This window comes from Anser brachyrhynchus (assembly GCF_964034855.1).
Source record: "Anser brachyrhynchus genome assembly, chromosome: 2".
In the NCBI taxonomy this organism is placed as follows: Eukaryota; Metazoa; Chordata; class Aves; order Anseriformes; family Anatidae; genus Anser; species Anser brachyrhynchus.
Window position 1 is genome coordinate 22244250 of NC_137695.1, and position 24343 is coordinate 22268592.

Consider the following 24343-nt stretch of genomic DNA (forward strand, 5'->3'; position numbering starts at 1 on the left):
CCGACTCGTTATAGGAAGATGCCAGTATTGCTTCTTGACTACGCCTTTCAATTTAGTCAACCTGCAAAGGGGATGCTCTTTTCTCACTAGATGTCAGTGTTAACATACCTGTTCTGTAAGCTCAGGTGTAGTCATTCTGTTGGCCTTGTGTATACACCTGTGTTTAACAACTTCGGTTACAATTTGCACTCAAAATGTCAACACACTAACTGCAAATAATGATTCGTACATAGCCCTTTAGAGGGTGGCCATTGGTAATTATTTTTTCTTGTGCAAACTCTTACTCATCTCGCCATTTATTGCACCAAGTAAACGCTGGACAACTCGGTTGATCTTTCTTAAGCTATCTGCTACAACCTTTGCAATACTCTGATTTCTCTTTCATCTTAGTTTTGAATGAGGTGGCCTTGAAAACATGAATGGTAAAAGATAGTAGATGGGTGATAACTGCATCGCTCAAATGTATATGGGCTGGAGACATCGCAGCTGGTTTTTCATCCTCTCAAACTGTAAATAATTAGCTGACTTGTAGTAATTCGTAGGCTGTCCCATAAGGTCACTTGTTAATATGCCACTTGTGCACGTTGTGAGAGTCCCTGCAGGCATATATATGGCTATTTGCCCTGTTTCTGTGGGCTTACAGAACCCTTGCTAAAATTGCCCGTGTTTCAATGGGGGCTTTGTGATGGTGGCCGTAACGTGGCTTTCCTGGTGGTTGGAAGTGGTCTGGTCTGGTGCAGGAAGAACACACTGTTCTCTGCCTACAGTTTTCCCAGTGACCACAGCCTATCTTTCTGACAAAAAGCCTCGGGGAAGGTATTGGAGTTCTTAATAAATAGCGTGGCATGATGAGCAGCAGCTTAAACACTGCTCTTTTTATGCGTTAAGTTTCTGTAGACCTGTTATTCTGTTACTCTGTAAACAGACCATTGATTATTTATATTACTCTTAGCTGTCGGTAGGTTTGTTATTGTCCTTTTCTCTTTTCCATTAATGGCTCTAAGCGCCCAGAAATACTTCCTTTGATAACACGAGATTAGGAGCTGCTTAATGTTTTCCTTCAAAGCGTTTGTTATTTTGGGGACCTTGAACCCAACAGGGGCAGCAGTTGGGTTCGAGGCCCAAGGCTTTGTGGGGAATATAAGCACAAATACTTTTCAGGCACCTTCTTAAAGTTTTATTCCAACAGCATACATACCTCAGACGTATTTTAGAAGTATACTGCTTCTCATGGTGAGCAGACAACCAAAAAAAAATAACACATATGGTTCTTATAAGTTGTCAGGGGCCAGAGAGTCGCAGGCAGTGGCCACAGGGCTCAGCCCATTGCCATGGGCTGCGTTCCTCCAGCGAAGGAACTTGGTCCTTCTGTAGATACAGAGGCTGTATCTACAAATTAAGAAGGGCACAGTTAGCTTCCCTTTTTGGATGCATAAGGGAGGGAAGTATTGCCCATATGATTAGTAACACGGTACATATTTCATATAAACTTTCAAAGGCAGCACAGCAGAGTTTGATTTTTGTCATTTCCCTTTTATTTTTGAGCACAGCTGTAATGCAACAGAACAAAATAATTTTCCAAGTACAATAAAGAGAAGCTACATTTTTCTTTGCTGTTCTTTCTTTTTAATTTTAGAAAGCTGCACAGCTGCAGAAGTTGTTGCTGCTGTTGATGTGAACACTCTTGCCAACGAAGTTTATAAACACAACTTTCCCAGCACACCACTGTGGGCAAAGACGATTGAGGTGAGTAATGAGTATCTTTTTTTTGCTTCTAGTCTGGCATTTCTTGAATCAGATTGTCTTCCCTATCTGTAGTAGTAAGAAGGAGAAACAAACAGACTTAATTTATGGTGTTTTGACTATAGAAGTTTTACAACAACTTTCATTTCTTTTTCTGTGTTTGCTCATTGAAGTATAGGAATACTCACACTGCGATCTTTTCCTGAAAGTCTTGATTGCTGCATCAAGAAAGGTTATGTGAATGTCAAGAGGAATGCTTACCAGCTCGAAAGGAATGACAAAAATCACATTTTTAGATTAAAAAATATTTTCATGTTTTGAAAGAATTTAATTAAATCTGTTGGAGTCATGCCTTTGCTTTGTAATTATAGTTGATCTGAGTAAAACACAGGAAAATATACTGGATGGGACAGTCTTGCTTTTATTTGTGTGGGCTCAAGAGATCATGTGTTTTAGGATTTCTGGTCCTTTTCCAAATTATTTGAAGAAGAAATAGGTACAGTTGGCTCATACTTTAATAATAGAGGAGCGGACTAGATACGTGGTTTTACCTGCGTTCATATAGTACTGTATACTTATTTTTCTTTTACAGCTTTACAACATGACGGTAAAAGATACTGAATTTGTTTCAAGACAGCAGCTTAAGCAAGGCTTAAATAGGTGGCTAAAGGTTAGCTGCTTATTCAGCGCTCAGTAATAACAGAGTAGTGACAGTTTACAGTTTTATATGGGAACAGAAGAGGAAAAAATGCTTACATCTCCCTATAGTAGAGAAGAACAGATTACAGTCAGTAAGACCTTCCTTAAATCTATTGGAAAAAATAGCAGATTTAGTCTGTGGACAGTTATGTTACACTTAAAACACATCTGTCTAAGGTTAACTGATAGATAAGCTATGACATGTGCCATGTACAGCATTTTCTGTTTATTGTGTGAAGTGTGAATTAGAAATCATGGATTATGATCTTAATGTTTATCATATCTCAGAAACTGCCACTAAGCAGACAATTTTTAATTGTGGTATGAAATACATATTTTTTCCTTTAAAATACATAAATATGTGTGTGTGTGTATTTTTTTTCTCTCCAGCAGAAAGTAAGCCTTACTGTAAATTCAGATAAATACCCTGCATTTACTACATATGTATTGCATTTTTGTAAAAATTTGATTATAACATCCGTATGCTGAGTATACTCAGTATATGTAACCTCTCACTGTTGTGAAAAGTCCTATTTCCTCATGCACGGCCAAAGCCCATGGTAAAATTTTCACAGTTCTGCACTGTAAAGGCAGTTCACCAAAACCTTCACACCAAGACTGCAATACAATAAAAACAGTGTCTTCATTTACGCTGAAAAATAATTAGTTCATGTCAGCGTTCTTCTAGGGTGTTCTCTTATAAGAAAAAGAAAAAAAAAATCCACAACTTTCATTATGACCTATGTATATTTCTTTTGTAAAGTACTTCTTGGGTGTGTAATTGCTTAATCTCTGAACTGCTTTGCTGTACCAAAGGTAGAAATAGTCCACAATTCTGAGGATAACTGCTTGGTTCTTGAGTCCATGCTGCCAAACATCTGTCTGAAAGCACTCATGCAAAGAGTGCCATTGCATCATTTCTTATGGTAACCTAGAGTCTATCATGTTATTTCTAGGCTCATCTGTGTTTACATCATGTAGGTATTTCATCTTCTGAGAAATTCTGCTGTTTATTTCATCTGTTTTGGATATGTCAACACTTTTTTGATGTACAAAGATGTAATGTCCCAACGATGATACTTTATTTGGAGGAGGGATGGGGAGAAATATCTTGTCATTTTGATGTGATCAGCTGAAAGAACCTTGAACTGCTACATCTCTTCTGAAAGAGTGATTAGATAAAAAAAAAACAAGATTATGTATAGATCCAGACATGATCAGTGTTTTTGGTTCATTTTCAAAGCAATTAATACATATTTGCTTTGTATGGTTTGCTAAGATAAAAAAAAAATGAAGTTATTAGGTTAAACGGGTGATTAGAGAGGTTGTTTGTTTTTTCTAACTAGAAACTGGGATATTAATGGAATAATTTTGTCTGAAGAATGACTTCGGAGCTTCATACAGTTTACAATACTCAAAAATATTTTATTTTTATTTTTTTTATTTAGGGCATAACACTGAAAGAATTTGACAGATTATCTTTTGATATGATTTTGATGAGCCCTCCTTGTCAGCCATTTACAAGGTAGATATAGCACATTTTGGAGAAAAGTGCAGTTTTTATAATTTGTACTGTTAAAGGAGAAATGTTTTCAAGAGTGTTATGATGTTCATCTGTGTAGCTTCATCTTCCTAAGCAACTGTTTTGTGTCTCTATTCACCATGAGGTTTACTGAAGTGAAAGAAATGCAGCAGTTTGAATTTTAATTATTGATCACATTTCTTTTAATGTATATTTTAATTCAGTTAAAATTAATTAAGCTTTTTAAAGCACCTATTTTGCACACATTATGGTTTGCGTAACAGTGAAATTAAAGGATTCTGTGTTTTGGGGTGCTTTCTTTCTCTTAATTATCAGTCTAATATTTTACGGGGGTAACTCCAGAAGGAGAATTGGAATTTCTCACTTCTGCCTGTGACTAAGAGTGCAATCTGTTCTTATTTGTACTGTGAAAGTTGCACATGCACACAAACAGTTTATTCTGAGGAATATTTCTATTTTAGGCAACATTAGGAGTATCAGTGCCTGGATATACATGCAACTTACATACACGCACAACATCTTGAAAACAGATCATAAAGGCTTTGAAAGGATTTTGTGTATGACTGAGAAATATCTCAGTGGTTAAGAACAGAACCTACTGGGAGTTTATTTATCTATTTGGTTTCGAATTCAGATAGGTTGACAGCAGTGATTGTTGGAGGAAAGATTCTCTTAACTATACTTAGGCAAAGTAGTAGCTTCATGAAAAAAATCTTGACGGTGATGAAATTACTTGTGTAAGAAAGTTTAACTCAAATGAATACCCTAAGATGAAAAAGAATTCTCTTCAAAGCAGTGCCAACCGATATAAACGTATTTGTGCCAACACGTGCTGCGTGGTGGGATAATTCCTTCAATTTTATAATATTTTTCTTTTATAATGTAATAAAAAGAGTAGTCTGTAGACTGACTATCTTAGAGACTTGCTAAAACTCTTCTACCAAGGTTTAAGTCTTTTTAAGAGCTAATACAAGCATAAGTTAGGGGAACCCTGGCCTGGAAGCATTATTATATTATTATCATTATTGTAACCTACTTGAGCTGTCCAGTTTGATGTTACAAAATTGGCTACAAAGTTATTCACATGGGGATTGATCCTGCAAAATAGTGAGCACTGAGGCCTTTGTTTGTATGAATAATTTAATATATTCATTATAAAATAGCTGGCTATTCCCGGGAGCTTCAGGGTGTGCATATGTTTTTTGTTTTGGTTTTGGTTTTGTTTTGTCTTTTTTTTTTTTTAGAATGTTTTTGCTAGCTAAGGCCACAAAGCTAAATGCTTTGCAGACTGGGGAGTCGGTTTCAATACTGAATGCTTCGATTTTAATCTCTTGAGCTGATTGATGGATTCCAGGTCAGACTTTCATTCCTTAGAGCATTTCATAGGACACTGCCTCTGTGAGCAGGTCATCATGTCTGAACCTGATGATTTTGCAGAATCTCTTTTCAAAGCTCAAAGCCGAAACTCTAAGCCTTCTGTAGAAAAACGTAAGTCAGATGATGGTCTTCTGCAAGTAATCCACGGGTGTTTCTTTATTCTTTTGTAGAATTGGCCTACAAGGTGATGTATCTGATCCGCGGACAAAGAGCTTTCTCTATATTCTTGATATTCTCCCAAGGTACAAGTTAACTTCCACCTTGACTCTTCAGCCTTAGTTACCAACTAGGTGTTTTATATTGTAGCCAGACAAGTAATCCTTAATGTTTTGCAGGGATACTACAACTATTTCATTGTATTACTCATTTGTTTTCATGTGATCATATGTAACTTATTAAATTCTTGTATTGTATTAATGTCATTATCGTCTCATAGTTATTGCAGAGGCCTTCCTTGTCTGATTTTCTTTTTTTGTTGTGTATCTGTTTAAACTGTGGCTATCTCATAAATGAAAGAAGTTGGGTACTGTTTATTTTCAGTTCAGCATCAAACCTGCACTGACTTTGTTTAAAAACAGGAACAGGTAATGTAATAGTTTGCTGATATGCATCATGGAAACACGAAAATTGTTTGAAACACCGCATTAAAAAGTTTTGATTCAACATTTATTCACCTTATGAATAGGTAGCATTTGAAAGAGTTTGTTTAAAAACATGTTATTGGGTGCACAATACAATACATCTTCCTTTCCCTTCCATTCTTTCTTAAAATGTCTATTTTGTCTTCTTGGTGCCACCTCTGGATATCTTGGGGCAGATTTTGTGTTTGTTTGATTTGTGGTAAATCACTTGTTTTGAGTTGTAATCCTAAAAATTTCAAATAACACTGAACTGTCAGAACAGTGCCCTTCTTTTTTGTGTGCATCTGTGCCATTTTTGTCTGGTCAGACAGGACTGTTTCCTAATAAAAATGCATGAATAATGCAGATAATTATGGCTGTAAGTTTTGAAACAGTAAATCCAAGCAAAGTGTTTATTGCTGACTTAAACTGTTCTTACCAAGAGCGTTAAAATCAGCTCCAAGTGATGCTTGCATTTCGTTTTGCAAAGAGATGCACGGCACTGTAAGAAACCTTCATGGGGGTATGAAGCAAGCAGTTGCTCAGGGAGATTTATTTTTCAGAAATCTCTGCTTTTGGACTGTGATGTCCATTGGGCATTGAAAAATTGCATCAATTACAGTCTACCAGTCAACTTGCCATTCCTGGTAGTCCTGCTTCTGCTGGAGACCAGGACAACTGTTCTCTCTACGTTCATTCCGTGTGGGTTACTCTTACTTTCAGAACTGGAGGAGGAGGGGGGAGAGAGGTCTGTCTGTCTGTCTCTTTCTCCTCCCCTGCCCTGTATTCCTTTCTCTCAACCTGCTGCTAGCACTGGGAGAAGAGTTTCTTCATTCTTCTTCCAGAAACAGCTTTGCAGCTGGCAATGTTAGTGCGACCACCTCTTTGCCCTTGTCACCAGCAGATAGAGAACGTAGACACAGAAGGGCTGAGAGGCTTGACTGGGGTCACCAAAGAAAACTGTGGCAGAGAACACACAACAACCATTAGACTAGATTCCTTATCCCAGTAAGTTAGACAAATAATAGGTAAAAAGCTAGATTATTATTACTCTCCCATTTCTAGCACAGACAAAAGAAGGGGGGGGGGGGAATATGTGGGTTTAAAAAATTGTGAAAAATGTTTTTTTGTTTGTTTGTTCGTTTGTTTTTGAATAAGAAACTCAGCTCAGTCCTCCTCACAACTGACTTTTCAAAATGATAAATTAAAAACTGCAGATAGTGGACTAAGTTAATCATTTGTCAGAATAATAGTACCTTCCTTATCCAGAAGAGAATCCTGACCTCAGTATTCCTTCTCAGTAAACTGAGACACCATTATGAGGAGGGCTGCTTTGGGGGCAGTGCTGTGCATTAACACGGAAATGTTTTTTTCCTGGTTGCTGTGGGTTTAGCTGGATGAAGGGCAGAGGCTTTTCCTTCTCAAAAGCAAAGCTTTAGTCACAACAGGACATATGTTTTTCGTCATGACGATGCAAAGGAGCTGGGCTTGGCTCTGACACTTTATCTCGACATCCCATGAGACGTCCCTTATCTCCCTTGGGCAGGTTGTTTCTTGAGGCAATAGTTACTGTGAGCTGTCTGTAATATGTTCAAGATGGTGGCTTCTGCAGAGTTTCTTGGTTCCAGTAGATTTATGTTTTAATGAGATAATGTTTGTGTATGTTTTGGAAATGACATATTTGCCAGACATTGAGTAGGGAGTATTTCAGCCCAAAAAAGGGAAGTTCTTAATATAGGAATTACCACTTTGCATTCTAAATTGGTACGGCATGCATTGAAATTGTGAAAATTATAGAATAATTTCTCATCGCTTGGCTGTTCCTACCTTATGTTCCTCCTTTTAGAATGAAATGTAGCTGAAATAAGGCTAACAGATAGTCTGGAAAGGCAAATGTTAAAGGCATGGAAAGGACAAGTCCAAGATTTGGAAAGGCCTGAGAAATCCTTTAAGCCCCAGCCACTGAACATGAAGTTTGGCCCAAGTGGTCCAGATACTGTCTGTTTGTTATGTTCAAGCCATAACCCAGGAAAATCTAATGCTAAGACTTCAAAGTTTGCTAATTTTACTGACACATTACTAATGTTAAAATGTGCCAAGTACTTAACACATACTCTTTGTATAGTGATTATTTGCCTTGTGACATGTTGATCCGGTACGAGCTCTTGCATTTCAAGCACTGCTCTGGATTTATTACTTCAAAAATAAGTTTCAGAGTAGGTGATGTCGATGTAGAGCATGGGTAAACGTACCAACAGATATTCTCCATTCTTTTAGGGGCGGGTTGGCTGCTGCTTCTTTTTCAGTTCAATGCTATTTTTAGTATTTTCATATTTGACGTTCATTTTCAAATTTCTTGTGAAATACTTTAATTCTTCATTGAATTTCTGTAATTGATGTTAGTTAAGAACTAGCAAAAACAAATTTTGCTGTGATTTACATCAGTGCAAATCCAAAATCACTCGTTAAATGTGCATGGAGTGGCTGCCTGCTGGCGTAAGTGCTCTATTCCTACATGCCACACACAGGGTCTCAGAACAGCAGCCATACTGTATCTGCACTACCCTTACTAGAGTATTAGTTAGTGGCAGGAGATGTTCCCAGACTCTTGAATCTGAATCATCTATGGTTTTAAATTGCTAGAATGGTCCTTGGCACAGTTTTATGTTCCTTTCTCCAGAGATTTAATATGCTGTTTTCGGAAGGAGCCTATTGCCAGACCTCTGCACTAATCTTGCTAAATTTCAGGCAGCTCCTTCCCCTTCCCCCCACATCAAAATGAAAAAGTTAAGTGTAGAAGATTGAGAATATATGTAGTTTGAACTCTAAATATGTAGCATTTCTTAAAGCAGTTAAATGCATGCTGACTTTGATACGTTATCACTAAAGTTGATGTGATATTTTAACATTGATTTCAGGTTTAAGTACTTTAACTAAAGAAAGTAAGTTTTCTGTTCCATAGCTATGTAGTGGTATTTTTCCTCCTGAAAATTATCTATTCTGTTACAAACTTAATCTTTGAATAGTAATAATATGATTTAGGAAATGAACAGTGGTAAAAATTTTCACAAGTACATGCATGGGGTACAGCTGGGCACAGCATTACATCTGAACAAAAGTAGTTTTTTGTTTTTTAATTACCAACAGTCTACATTTGTAATTCAAATGGGCATTATTTGATCTAGGCAACCTCGAAAGTTGAGGTACTTTTTTTTTTGCAGAATTTAAACTTTGATAATTAACATGGCATAGGAATGTTTTGATCTTTCTTGGAGCTGAACACATCTGTAGATAAATGTAATGTAGTTTACTTCTTGTAACTCTGAACTGTTGGTCTTTTCTTTTTTCTTGTAGGCTCCAGAAGCTTCCAAAATACCTACTTTTAGAAAATGTTAAAGGATTTGAATCCTCTTCTGCGAGGTAAAGTCTAATATATGCATGGCTTAGTTTTTAATAAAGGTTGTCTTCTTTAGAAGGAGAAGGCAGGATTTTTATTTCCTAGAATTTAGGTAAAGAAAAGAGTGAGAAGGCACAGTTAGCAACTATAGGTTAAAAATACAGTTTTAATCTAGGAATTAAGGTCTTAGGATGTGAAAAGAACTTGTTAAATAACTATTTATTTCCCTAAGCAGATAAAGATGTTAGAACTTGAACAAGTTCACTCCATGTTGGATAGGGTCCTAGGCAACCTGATCTAGTGGGTGGCATCCCTGCCCATAGGTGGGGGGTTGGGACTAGGTGATCTTTAAGGTCCCTTCCAACCTAAGTCATTCTACATTCTATGATTCATTGTTTTTCTTTGATGATCCTGCGTCCTTCAGAAAATGTTGATATTAATTTTCAAAGAAAAATAACAATATGGGTAGCACTCAGAGGTTTGGGGTTTTTATCCATGACAGGAGATCCTGGTATCTTGTGTTGAGGTCAGAACAGAATGTAGTGGCTTTCTTTGGTACCTTTGTTGGTAGTAGATTGCCACTGGTTCATGGTTGCCATCAAATGGTCCAAAAAGAAAGGGTGAAGACCGTGTATAACTTTTGTCTGAAATGAGGAAGAAGAAAGTTGGCGATAAGGTTACTGCATGACAGCAGGACCATGCTTGCTTGTGGACAAAGCAGGAGACAAGGAGTCATCTTCACTTCTTGCTGGAATAAAGTAGGATCATTTCCTAGCATTTCTTAAAGCAACAAAAGAGGAGCCAGCTTCCATATCTTCATGCTTCTTAATGCATATGGCAGGCAGCTGGGAGCTGTGTTCAGCTCTCTCACTGGTTAAAGCATTCATCAGTTCTCTGTGAACACCTGGAGGTTCAGACTGCTGCTGTAGAGCCTGAGGTTCCCTAGGCTGTGCCTTGCTGGCCAGTGTTTGGAACAGGTTGTAACTCAGAAAACACACCAGGCTGTATCCTTGCTTTGTCTTGGGATGCAGCATCCTATACAGTGCCAGATACAGCTCACAGGTGATGATTTATGTGTAGCCTGGTATAACCTGCATGGAACAGGAAAGACAAGTCTTTTCAAGAAGGCATCCATTTCAGTAATTTTCTCATGTTTATAGAGCACAGTCCAACCTTGCTTTTATTGTCAAAGCCACTAATTTTTGAATTAGCCCTTTTATTAGGCTTCGCTGTTGCCATATGCTTGACAGAGAGAAAAAGTGAGCTATTTGTAGTGGGTTTAATCTCCTGTTTAATAATTCACAAAAAAGAAAATGTCTTGCCCTCTAACTGCTTAGCTTGCTGGCACACTCATCTAGGGATGTACACATCTTGAAATGGGATATTTTTGAAGGGGTATTTGCATCAAACTAGTTGTGAGATACCTGTGAATTTGTAGTAGTTATTTTTGGCTACAGTAACACTGAACTTTAAATGTTGTCTCCTGACATTCAGAAATGGATGACTTCAAATATGAAGTCATAATAATGTAATGTAATATAATACTTTGTCTGATTCTTTCACTGAATGTTATGAAAGTCTTGGTACCTAAGGTATTGCATGTAATGTGTTCTTACGTAGGATAGAAAAGGTCTTAAAGGGTGTATAAGAGTCTGTGAAGGGCATAATTGCTTTTCAATTCTTCTCACTTCAGAAATGAACTTTTGCGAACACTAGAAACATGTGGATTTAAGTATCAAGAATTTCTCCTGTCTCCAACCTGTGTGAGTAGTAATTTTATTCTAAGAATAACTGTTCAAACTATACTGAGTCCAATGACATTTGGAAATTATCTATTTTATTAGAAAAGAGAGTGGTGCCCAGAACTGAAGATACTTCCAAATGAGAGCCATCTCATGTGACTTCTGATTTCTCATCCACACATTGGCATGATCATACTGCTATTATTGTTGAGATCCTAGTCCTGTATTTCTTTGCTAACAGTTGGTGGTTTTTTTAAGTAGCTATGAATTTAAACCATGACTAAGAAGGTAGTTTTCCCTGCAGGAGCCTCATTTATTCAGAAGTGCTGATGCATATGATTTTCCCAGCAGAGAAAATGTGACTGTGTCATTTGTGGGAGGAGGGCCTCTGTTTGCATGTTTCCCTGGCAACTGAAAACGAGTTGAGAGAGATTTCAGATTGTGCAAGACTAAATGGAATCAATAAAGTACTGTATATATTTGACAGAAGATGGTAGAGAGTAGCTTGAAAACCAGTTGTAGTACATTTGTTTTGTTGTTAGATGTCTTTTAATTGCTTGTTCAAAAAAGCAAGGAGAAATATTTTTGATTTTTTATTAAAAAAAAAAATATATATATAGGCAGTACCTATGCCAAGAAATGGTGCAAGTCATTTTTCTTCTTACCTTGCATAAAAATTTGTTTATATTCCTATTCATTTACAGGGAAAAAAAATCTCTCAAAATCATAAGAAAAAAAATAATTGCCTGCTTGTTTCCTTGAGATTACCTAAGCATGGGAGTTATGTTCATGGTTCATCCTAAGTGTCTTGGTAGTACCAATATTGATATCTCCAAAGGGACGAAATTTATTAGTGTGGCATAGTTATATTACTGTAAATGCTAGTACATAACTTTTATAACACAATAGACCATTTCTTCTCTCTTTGTCACATGTCTTGTGGATTTTGCTTACAGCTTGGCATTCCCAATTCTAGGCTGCGGTATTTTCTAATTGCAAAGCTTCACCAAGAGCCATTTTTCTTTCATGCTCCTGGTCAGGTGAGTCTAATTTCTGTTATTTAAATTTGCCTTGTTTAATGAAGATTGAGGTTTAAATTTTCAGTTTAGTGGTATGTGGGGATGAAGGGATAGAAAGAGAAGGGATATCACCAGAAAAGTTAAATTCTGTCTGTTCTTTTTCAGCCTGGTTGCTGTGTCTTCTAAGGACTGAGATGTATGCCAGTGGCTTAGATGGCTTTAAGCAGTTGAGGGGCAGTGGCTGATGGTGGGCTAGAAAAAAAAAAAAAGTGTTCTGCTACTTTTTTCATATCCTAGGGAATGTCTTTTGTAAGGGCAATTATTGCAGTCATTCCTGTCATCAGTGCTGTTAGGTCAGCCAGTCTTGATGCTAACTTTTTTTTTAATCGTCATAAAAATAACGCCAAGCGGTTACTTGCATCTGAGCATCTCTGAAGGAATTCTTACCGTAGTTTCTGCTGTCAAGTTGTTTATCAAATGCAGTTCCTTAATCTTTCTGACAATTTATTTCTTAGATATTGACAAGATTCCCAGATCTAGAAGACAAGAGTCAGGATCTAGAAGAGTTATGCAAGGACAAAGTTGTTGATAAAGTATGTGAATCTAGTTCTTTGCCTTCTGGAGTGAAGAGTCTGGATTCAAATGTTGGTCCTCATTGCAGCAGCCAGAAGAGTTTACCGAAAGGGGCCTTTCTTTTTAAGCTTGAAACAGCAGAAGAAATTGCAAGGAAACATAATCAGGACAATGATTCCTCTATTCAAATGCTAGAAGACTTCCTGGAAGAGGAAAATGAAGAAATGAGTCGGTATTTCTTAGCACCCAAATTCTTGGTGCGCTACGCTTTCTTGTTAGACATTGTTAAACCCACTTGCCGGAGATCCACCTGCTTTACAAAAGGGTAAGTTGCAGAGAAGATATTACTGAGTCATGTCATGAAACTGTGTGTTTTTGCTTGTGTACTTTGTAAGAAAGAAGTTATTTCATCAAAAACCCTGGAAAAAAAGTAAAAATCTCCTTACATAGAATGCTTCCTGATCCAGTGGAATGCCAGCATGAGAATCTGTCTGGCAGAACACGATGTGCCCACTCAAAAAAGGCATTCACAACAGACACTGCCATTTGTTGTTGACCTTCACAGAAGCTTAATTACCCCTGCGGAAATATGGTTCCAGTAGACTGGTGTAGTACTGATTCATTAATGAATTTCTTTATATTGCTCACTGAAGTTACAAAGTGTCATGCATGACAGATCCATTCTTCATTAAAACTGTCTCCACTGTACATTTTATTGATTTCTTGGATTTTTCAGCTGTGTAGTCAGAATAGCTGTGGATTGGCCATATGTCATAAAACCAGTTAGCTTGCTGCATTACAAATCGTATTTGATGGTACAGAACATCAGTGCTTTTCTGTCTAGTGGTTTTCCGATTTGTGCTTTGGAATTTTAAGTTTGACTATCAGAGGTTGTTGAACATTCTGAAATCCCACAGACAACCTGTCAGGAGGTTTTCCAGTGAATGCATTTGTATTGGAAAGTACCAGTTAGAGCCTGGAAGTGTGTTTTTGAATTCTCAAGATGTTTCAACAAAATTACTTTTGGTTAATGAGTTAAAGCTAATTGTAACAGTGGCTTTTTATTAGTCATAGAATTTAGAATGTCAGATTGACATAATTCCTACAGATTTTGTGATTTCAACTTTTTGACATGAAATTCTCTATTCTCAGCTTTTTTAAAAAAATTGCGCAACAGGAAATCCCTTCCTCCATCCCTCATTGATAGATGCACTTTCTACCTTCAGTGTTTGAGTTGTGGGGGAGTCAGCACCCTGTGGGCTCTGTTTCAACCAGTAGTCTGACTGGAGTAGTCAAACAAAAACCTAAGGCCAGAATGATCTTTTATGTATCTCTTATATTTACGTTAAATATCAGAAAAAATAAATTGGCCATTTGTGGCTTCACTAGAATATGTTAGGGCAGTTTGTGGTCATGTTTATCAATTTCACACCAAAGGAGGCTTCTGAATAGTTAATATGAAGTCTATATACAGTGGCAGGAAATCTGACATTGAATGTGACTATTGCTCTTCTGCTGATTTGGGAGGAGTCATGCCGGATAGTTGTGGTAGTTCTTGGCTCAGAATGTAAGAATCTGATTTACTGTCTGTCTTTGTTCTTTTTGGAACAAAGAATTGGAGAAGGAAAATCTCCAGTATGGTTCTCCATGCGGTCATATCATTTACAGCTCAGCACTAAGAAGAAGATTATAATTACATTTCAGGCTTCATCCAGGTCACTTTCTGAGGCCAAGAGTAAGTTGCTGCTGTAGGTAATCCAGGAGTTCTCTGAAGCATCAGATTTAGAAAAGACCCTGAATGGAGCAGAACGGTGCTGAGTGGTTCAGAGAATCGCTTTTCTGTGGTACCTGTCTGGTGTCTTTCTTACCAGTCATAGTGATCACCAAATTTGAGACTGGGAAAAAAAAAAAAACATTTTCCCACAGTTATGATCAGTCTTTAGTTTTCTCCGGCAAGGTTCATGTGCTGAGGATAATCCAGATATGCCTCCTTCAGTCATTGCTATTTCAGGGACCTCAAACACTGATATTACATAAGTGTTTTTGCCTTTCTCCCTTTGTCATACCACTTTGTCTTCTGAGGATCAAATGGCTTTGGTGGAGTACAGGGCAAAGTGTAACTGTGCTGTGTGAGAGACAGAGCAGGACCTTCTGACCTTAGACTCCTGGCTAATTTGAAAACAATTGCTGAGTTCCTTGAGAGAGTACAAATGCCGTGGTTTCTCTAGGGAGCATGTTTGCAGTGACTGAAGTTCTGAGAGAGGAAACTGGCCATTCTGAAGGACAGAGTAGATGAAAACTATTTCTTTAGTTATGATTACCCTGGACCTACTTGTAAGTTCTTGCTCTACTGACAAGAGATACCTCCTAAAATAGAGTAATATTAGTTACAGAAACTCTCTCTAGCATTGTGGAGTTCACTTTTTTATTAGGCAAAATATAGGACACAGTATACCTAGAAATAATATATTAAGTGTGTAAAATGAAGGTTTTTTAAAAGCTTACAGAAATAAAGCTGGGGGATGGGGAAACAGTCTTGAGTCAGGTGAAAATTAAGACTGTAATTTCTTAAGCCATCTGCTTCAATCATTTTAAGTGGTAATGAAATGTCCAAAAATCAATGCATCTTTTTTTTTTTTTTTTTTTTTTACTGTGGCAAAACTTCCCATCTTTAATTATGTTCTGAGTCTAAGGTAGGAATGCAATTTTTTCTGTAGTCAGCAGCTGCAATAACAATTAATAACAATCCAGCTGACATTGACCATCTGGCCACATTTTTTTTTTAAAGGCACCACCTCAGAACAAAACCAAGCCCCCATACCATTCATTTATAAAAAAGGGTATGGTGGTCTTCATTTTTAAATATGTTATGTTATCTTGCTACACCAACCGGATTATTTTTTTTGTGTGCATTCTTTACTGCAGTGACAGTTATTTTGACTGGAGTATTTTATATAACATGAATCCTGTTAAAATTATTTTTCCCCAATAAAACTCTAACTACCACTTTGAAATTTATCCTCATCTATTTATTATGGCTCAGATATCCTCATCTGAAATAAGATCAGATGCCGTGTAAGAAGATGAGGATTCCTCAGTACTGCACGTGTTACCTTGTTAAACATGGCATTAGGGAATTTTCAGAGTGCTGCTATCCAGTTAAATGTTATATATTTACAACACAGTTCAATTTCACATGTTTTTAATCTGTATTAGTGTTCACGTCATTTTGTCCTGATGTGAAATACGTTTTGTATGTACTTAATTTTAAAAATTTGTGTTGGTCTCACTGATATTGGCAGAACTACTTGTAAGCTTTTCCAATCGAAGAAGAAATTCTAAAGATTTGAGCCTTACTGGGTCATTGTGTCTTTGCTGAAGGCCATATATTCCTTTATTTGTTGTGGAGTTAGGCTTGAAACACAAATTTGTTTCAGCTGTGAAGACCATGGTCTTTACAGTTACACAGAGAAAACTAAAGGATAGTATCTGTTAATGCTTGATGCCGACCACTTCCATTTGATGCATGGGATCTTCTGAAGTTCTTCCACTTTGCAAAAGCCAATGTTTGACTTGACTCAGTCTCTGTTTTTGTTCAGAACATTCGTATGTTATCATAGTTAGACCATCGGAGCATGTTTCCTAAAGCCCATGATTATATTTAAATGATAGCCTGGAAGAGAGCACAGAGTAAACATGTTGTTATGCAATCAACCACAAAGCATCCAAAAAAGCTGTATTATGGTTTTATAATGTAAATTTACTTACTAGTTAGTTGGATTTTTTTTATTTTCTTTCTTTTTTTCTACTGCTCTGCATAGAAGCCATCCCACATTCCTTCCTTCCCTTTGTGGAAAATGTGCAAGCAAGCAAAAGTTAAATCTGACTGAACTGCTTTGTTCCTAATGGATTGATCTAAAAGCTGCAGGATCACACTAATGGTCCTACTTTGAATATGAGCGGCCAGTTAAAAACCTGGGACCAAAATGTTTATTTTGCCTTAGTGTAAAATGGGTCTTTGCAATGTAGATGGGGCTTCCTGATGATGCTGTGCTTGAATTCCTTGGCTGGTTGCCTTATACAAGGCATGGGTGTGGTTAAACCCTTGTGCACTGCTTTCAGACTCATCCCCAAAGATTATGTTCAGAGTCTACTGCACTCCAAGAATCAGCATTGCTAATAAGGCCTTTTGCTTTATTAATCCAGAAGGCTGTTTGTTAATTAAGCAAATGAAACTCATCCTCCATCCTTGCAGTTGTCAGTTCTGTGAGGTCCAGTGAAAATACTCATTTAAGATTGTTGCTGTTGTTGTTCTTCCTAAGGTATGGACACTATGTAGAAGGGACAGGCTCAGTTCTGCAGACAGCAGTGGATGTACAGGTAAGAAAGTCTAGACTAACATAAAAGAATGATTTGTTTTAAAACTTGCTTTGTCTTCTGCTTTGTTATTCTGAATATTACAACAGATATGCTTTTAAAACTACTTTTTATGGCAACTAAGTTTCCAACGCATCTACTTAGAGTTCCTAAACAACAGTTTATTTAAATCAAGATTATACGTGTGCCTCTCTATGTGGAGAATGAGTTGCTATTATTTTTTGTAGTGTCATGCAGAGATTTCATGGGGGTATTAAAAAACATTAAAATTGACTAATTCTGTGGACAAATTACAGTGCAATGCTGTGATTCTAGGGCCATTTTTGTATATGCGATTTGGTAAACATTGTCAAATGTTTAATACTGAATCACAGAATCATTTAGGTTGGAACATACCTCTAAGGTCATCTAGTCCAACCTTTAACCTAGCACTGCCAATTAAGGATGTCATTAACCGATGTCACTGTGCTCCACATCTACACGTTTTTTGAAGGCCTCCAGGGATGGTGACTCAACTACTTCTCTAAACAGCCCATTCCGATACTTCACAACCCTTTCATTGAAGAAATTTTTCCTAATATCCAACCTAAACCTCCCCTGGCACAACTTCCATTTCTTCTTGTCCCATCACTTGGTGCTTGGGAGAAGAACTGATCCCCACCTCGCTATAGCCTCCTTTCAGGTAATTGTAGAGCACAATAAGGTCTCCCCGAGCCTCCTCTTCTCCAGACTAAACAACCCCAGCTCCCTCAGCCGCCCTTCATAAGACTTATTCTCTAAGACCTTCACCAGCTTTGCTACCCTTTGGACACGCTTCAGCACCTTGATGTCCTTTTTGTAGTGAGGAGCCCAAAACCGAACACATTTGAATACCAAAAGTATTATTTATCTGGGAAGACATAGTATTTTGAAAAGTTCTGCTGTTGATGCTAAGTTCACCAGAAAGTGACTTTTTGGCATTGGGAAAGGTAAAAATAAATGAATTATCATTCACATATACTTTTACAAAGCATGTTTTGCAGACAGGCACCTCCTCCTGCACTTCCATGCCATTCATTAATATTATAAAGTATTTCTAAGCATAAGAGGAATGCAGTTCGGAATTCAGAATAATCTCAGACCAAATGTATTAAAACAGCTGCATCTATACAGTTTAACTTGTGTGCATGGTCTTGCTGCTGAGTTATATTAAGTCACTATTCTGTCATTGACAAATGTTTCTAGTCCTTCGATTGTCTCATTCAGTATTGGCATGGCTTGTAAACTGGAGGAAGGCATGATGAATTGCCTCATGGCAACATTGATTTTGTTCTTGTAAGTGCAGGTACTGAGATACTGGCTGCAAAAATGTAACTCCAAACATTCTTTCAAATTGTCTTTGGTACTGTGATAATCAAAGAAATATTCTGTTGTGATATGCTTGTTACAGCATAATTTCACATATTCTGCCTGCATAGTGATGTCGGTTGTCTTGGATATTCTTTGTAGCTCGAATCAGTGTTTAAACACATTGAAAACTTACCTGAAGAAGAGAAGCTTATGAAACTGTCAACACTAAAACTGAGGTATTTTACTCCGAGAGAAATAGCAAATCTACATGGATTCCCTCCAGAATTTGGTATGTGCTTGCAAAGTACCCATTTGTACTTCATTCTTCAGAAATGCCAATGTAGTTTTTTATTGGGAGCAATCCTTGCATTTTGTTTTTGCAAGTTTTTTCTGACCACTCTATTCTTATGATTGATTCCTATTAATTGGCTAGCCTTTCTGTATTATTATTTTATTACCATTCCACTATTTTATATATATATATATATATAAAAATAGAGAGAGAGAGAGAGAGAGAGAGAGAGAGAACCATCCTCTATGGTTAGGTTTATCTTCATAGACTAAGGAAAAATGTTTTGGCTTGAGAAATGCTATTACTGAATGGCAGTGAAGGAATATCTTTGTTTTAAAGTTGAAACTATTTACTCAGCAGCCAATGTTACCCACAACTGTGGTAAGTCAACATATCCTGCCAGTTTAGGATGTCTGTTAGTTGTTCTCAGTGTTTGAGCTGCTTGCTTTCTTCCTTCCAAACATTTGCAGCTGCTGACAGAAAGGCAGTTTCACAATATACAGATACTTCTTTGTTCAGGAGTAACCAAACTCTTCAGTTAATGATCTTTTAAGCCCACTCTATTTTCTAGAAAAGACAGTCCAAGCCATTGGTCAGTTACTTCATTTTATCACTGTTTTTGTGGAAACAAGGGAGTCAAGGAGCAAGACTGGGCAATACCAGCACATTGCACACAGGTCAACCAGAATTAAGCCTGCAGTAAATTCACCAGAGTTCCCCCTTGCTCAGTAAAGAAAGAAGGGCAAGGAAGTGGAGCTGTTACTACCTGCTAAGGAACTTGGCCTGCTGCAGTCACATCAGATCAATGCATTGTCTCTCAGAAACATGAGCGTTCATAAAATAAGACACCACTGACCTTGAGTAGTTAGACTTTTCTTCAGTTTCCTCAGTGACTTCAGGATCTGAGGAGTGCTAATGGTTTGCATATATTTCATTCTGTTGCAGTTTTAGTTTTTCTTATTACTTGCAACTGCATTAAAATTATTATTACCTTAAAACAACATTATCAGGGTTGCAAAATCATCAGGTTTGCTACCACTAAGCTTGCTTGTTTAATAGTATTTGCAGGAGTGTGCTATGTTGAGTTAAATGTCAATGTGTGGGATTTTTCATACCCTGCCTTCTTTAATAATTTGTCCTTTTTGCAGACAGCCTTTTTCTTAGCACTGCTCAGTTCTGTATTGACTTGGGTTGATGTAAAGAAATTTGAGCTAAACAGGACTGGTTTGGTCTTGTGTAGGTTTATCGTGCTGTTTAACCTCCCTCTGAGCACCGAATTGTCAATTTTCTCTTTTTTAAATATGTTACTTATTATAATAGCTTGTGTTTTCCAAATGTTAAATCAGTCTTTGCAATACCACTGAGAGGTGTACTAGGGTTAACATTTCTTGCATTTTATGGAGGCAGAACCGAGGCACAGAAAGATTTATGTTTGAATGACTCCATTAATTTGGGGTGACTGGTTTGTGAAGCCTGACATTTACTGTTTCAGAGTGCTTGGAATGATACTGAGCTTTCTCTGTTTCGAGCTCATCTTCAGGGGCAGCTTTGAGCTTCAATACTTCTGCAAGCCAGAACTGAACTCTCATGACAAGTCAGGCTTCTGAATTTCGGGAGCATGCAGATAGTCACCATCTACAAAATGATCACTTAGCAAACTTGTCTCTTGTCACTGGAGAAACGCGCAGCAACTGGGGACAGATTCCAGCTTCTGCCTTAACCATGGGACCTTCTTTACAGTTCTTGCAGTTTGCTGCTTCACTATACCGCTTTTCCAGCTTCCACAACACATGAAACAAGCCTCTCATCCAATGCCTTCCACTGTCATACACTCCTGATTCATATACACAACAAGGTTTTCCCAGTGCAGTGAGTCACAAGACTGCCATTTCTTTCCTTTGTGTTTTAATCTAGATGTTTCCCACTTTGTGCTTGGAAAGACAAAAAAAAGTGTTAGCTCTAGGCTGATTGGGATCTGGTAAATTTAGCTACTATAAGTTTCTTTTCAGGATTTGCATATTATGTCTTTTTGGAAAGACATATAAGTTGCTATATTTATGGCTACAGTGAAAGGTGTATCCTGGACAGCATTTCTCCCATGTTAAATTTCAAGTCATTATTTGTGAAGTGTGAAATTTGCAGAGGAAAATGTGCTATCTTTCTCTGTTCCTGTGTTCTGTAGCAACATTTGGGCTGAAATGTTTAATGACAGAAAGCCTGGAAATGTAGCCACTGCAAATATGTTCACCCAAGAAGCTAAAAAATGGGAAAACTATAAGCTGAAAATTAAATGAAGAGAATGTCAGGAAGCTTTATCATGGGTACTGTCATGTTGCTAGCTGCACTACAGTATTATCTGAAGAAACATGATTGTGTCTAAATGGTTCTATATTGTAACAAATGGATGGCCTTTTCCAATACATGAGATCCAGAGCTAAAATCATTATTTTGTCTTAACATTAACAGATTTATTTGTGCTTTTAACATCTAACTGTATATCTAGTAATTGCACTATAGGTCAATGAAATAATGTGCAGTCATTTGTCTTAGTTGTTGTCACGGGTCCCACAGCAATATCATTAAAAGTGATCAGAGCGTTCTTGCACCTGCGACCTGCTTTCATGAGGGTGATGTCAGGGGGCCTTTTCCATTTTTCCTATTAGTAATGTAGGTAAGCTATTAAGAAACAAGTGGCAGCCTTGTGGAAAGCCAGCACTCTAGTAGTGCACGTCGCCAAGGCTTCAACATCACCAGGTAACGTGCAAGACCTAAATGATATGACGAGAGCTGTGCAGCAATTACCAGTGTGCTGTGAGTTTGTAAATCTGTCCTGATGTAGGCTAGTCTGGAGCCAAGAAGATAGAAGGTGAAAGATAATGTAAAGAGGCAGATGGAGGAGGCTTGGGATAAAGGAAACAATGAGCTCTGAAAATGAATTCAGGCTTTTCAGTTGCTAAGAGGCAGAAGGAGAACTGAAATTATCAGTGTTCGGATAAGCTTCTTGGCCTCTAAGTGCACGTGTGTGTGCATAAATACACTTTTTTTTTTTTATACATGCTCTTCTAAAATGTGTAGATTTTGTACCTTATTCAGTGATTTAATGTGAAAACTTCATCTAAGGAAGTCTCTAGAGGGGAACGCAAGCAAATGTTCCAAAGAGAGAAGAATGGTTGCCCAAATTTGAGTGCTGGGCAGAATGGCTGGAGCTGGCAGAAAATGTGTTTACCAAAGCAGTCCACATTCAAGGCATTAATAACTGGCGGAGAAGTATGGAACAACTCCTCCCAGCACCTCCTCCTTGGCTTCCCACCCACTGTCCAGCCATGTTCTCTCCTGAGCTCTCTTTGGACAAGGACTTTTCTGATGTGCTCTGCAAACTTCAGAACATACCTATTGCTACTTCTTCGCACAAACAGTTTATGCACCAAAGCTGGGTGGTGATGACCTCAGGGTCAAAGTTAGGTGTTTCTTCTTAGGGAATGAGCAAGTAATTGGATGTGATCAAGTTTAAACAGCTTAGCAAATGACCCTAATAGTTGAATCACCACTGCTGTTCATTTTTCACTCAATCTGAAGCAAGCGCACTTTAGCTCACAGCTGGAGTAAGCTGAGAGTGCAAGCAAGGGCAGTTACAGGAGACCAGCTGGCTGTTGCTAACTATTGATTTTCAGAAGCTTGCTCACCTTTGATTGCACATTCAATATACAGCACGCAGCCCTTTCACAATACCTGGACCAGTTTAATGTTTTCTGGTCCTCCCTTTTCTCAGCTAGTCGTGCACATACAATGTGAAGAACATTTTTGATGCTGTCTGTATTTCTGAGTGCATTCTACAGAGTCAGCATTGAATTACATGGAAAAATGTTAAGGTGCTTGATCGTTCCCTGAATAAGCCTTGCTCATAGCTTAATCTGTTCTGGTGGTATCTTGCAGTGTGAGCCTCATTTGATTTGCCATAACTGGTTAGAGAGCCTTAGATTGGAAGTACAATACAAAGCTTGTAATGAACTGCATTTCTTGACATCTGTAGAATCATCTTTTCTTTCTCTCATGGCCACATTACTCTGCATGTTCTCTAGAGTAGCAGCTGTGCGGTGCTTTAGGTGCTGCTGCCCCTCCCTGAGACTGCTGGATGTTTTGAGCTGTATGAAGAGAGGCTAGATCAGCATTAGATACACAGAACAACGTTTTGAGGCTACTTCTTAAATCTTAGGTATGGCAGTACTATTCATAGAAGAACTGATCCAAATCCAGTAAACTGGTTGGAAATTATAATTTGTGAATTTTAAGGCTGTGTGTTTATGTGTATGAAATCTATATGTAAGCTGAAGTCTCTGATAACTGTATTAAGAACTGTTCATTGAAAAAAGGAACAGACTAAAAGCTAGGAATAAAGCCAGACTAATGACACTGTATTATCTGTTTTGTTTTAGGCTTTCCTGACAAAGTAACGGTGAAACAATGCTACCGTCTCCTGGGAAATAGCCTCAACGTACATGTGGTGGCAAAATTGATCTCTCTTCTGCTTGGATAACTTAGAACATCAATCTGATGGTAGACTGGTGATGGAAAATGCTTTCATCTTTCAAGAGAAAGCGGATGGCAGCTTAACAAAATCCATGCTAACCAAAATATCTGTGCAGATATTTTGCTAAACAGTTCTGATGTGTTTTAATAACTTGCATTTATGGTGGATTTGCACTGTAGAAGCGTTTTATTTAAATGGAAGTTTCTGGGAATTAATTGCTGTATTTAGATGTTGGATTTAGTTTGCAAAATTAAAAGTAACAGTATTCACACATAGCGCAAATGGTTAAACCAGTTTGATTTTATCTTAAAACTGTACTGTTGATACAATATAAAAGGGCTGTAAATGCCAAAGCTGTTTAAACTAAGTGCGGATACCAAGTTCTACATGCAAAATGTCTTCCTCTGTAAATATCAGTGATCCATTCTTAACAGATTTATTGTATATGTGATCTATTTTTTCTTTTTGTATCCAATGAAACTATTAGATTCAGTATTTTATGTAATTTTTAAGAAGACGTTGTTATATGTCTGTCTGACCCTCTCTAAATACTTTCAGGTTTATGGAACCAAACTGTGTCTGTCTGTCTGGAATGATTTGTCTAGGTGCAGCTGAATAAAAATATTTTAATATTGTCACAACTCTGACAATAACTTGGCTGTTTTTGTTCTCGCTTACATTATCCAGGATGAGATCATTGCTCCTTACCAAAGACCTGCATATAAAAGACATAAAAATATTTTAAAACTTCATGTCTAGATTCCTTTGGCTTAAGAAGTGTAGAAAAGCTATATGGGTTTCTTCTAAAAACTGCTTTACAAAACTTGATAGTAGTACTAGAGTTAAGAGTGTATTTCGGGATGAAATCACTGCATATGGCCAGCCCGAAAGTCACAGTTCAACACTATCCCATAGACATAGACTGAATGTTTGTTGTTGTTTTTTGTTTGTTTTAATCATTAGGTCTTGTGAGTTCAGTATCTCTGTAACAGTAAGGAAAATTATGGGAAGACTGAAAGCCTTCTGAAGTAGTATGTGTTCAGGTTGTTACTTTCTGTACTAACAATATCATACTGGTATCTAGAGGAAGAAAACAGAAGAAAA

At 37.5% G+C, this 24343-nt stretch overlaps 1 protein-coding gene across 3 annotated transcripts in view; it reads left to right on the forward strand.

Moving 5' to 3' along the window:
• The window catches only part of TRDMT1 (tRNA aspartic acid methyltransferase 1), a 43237-nt gene extending 19357 nt beyond the window's left edge, over nt 1-23880 (forward strand). For all 3 annotated transcript variants that reach the window (XM_080581469.1, XM_080581468.1, XM_080581467.1), the window contains exons 2-11: nt 1637-1746; nt 3891-3967; nt 5533-5604; nt 9337-9402; nt 11073-11142; nt 12078-12161; nt 12656-13038; nt 17036-17093; nt 18579-18708; nt 23145-23880. In XM_080581469.1, the coding sequence (XP_080437595.1) occupies nt 3930-3967; nt 5533-5604; nt 9337-9402; nt 11073-11142; nt 12078-12161; nt 12656-13038; nt 17036-17093; nt 18579-18708; nt 23145-23245 (1002 nt within the window). In that variant the 5' untranslated portion in view covers nt 1637-1746; nt 3891-3929 and the 3' untranslated portion in view covers nt 23246-23880. The remainder of the gene's footprint in view (nt 1-1636; nt 1747-3890; nt 3968-5532; nt 5605-9336; nt 9403-11072; nt 11143-12077; nt 12162-12655; nt 13039-17035; nt 17094-18578; nt 18709-23144) is intronic.
• The last annotated feature ends 463 nt before the right edge of the window (nt 23881-24343 follow it).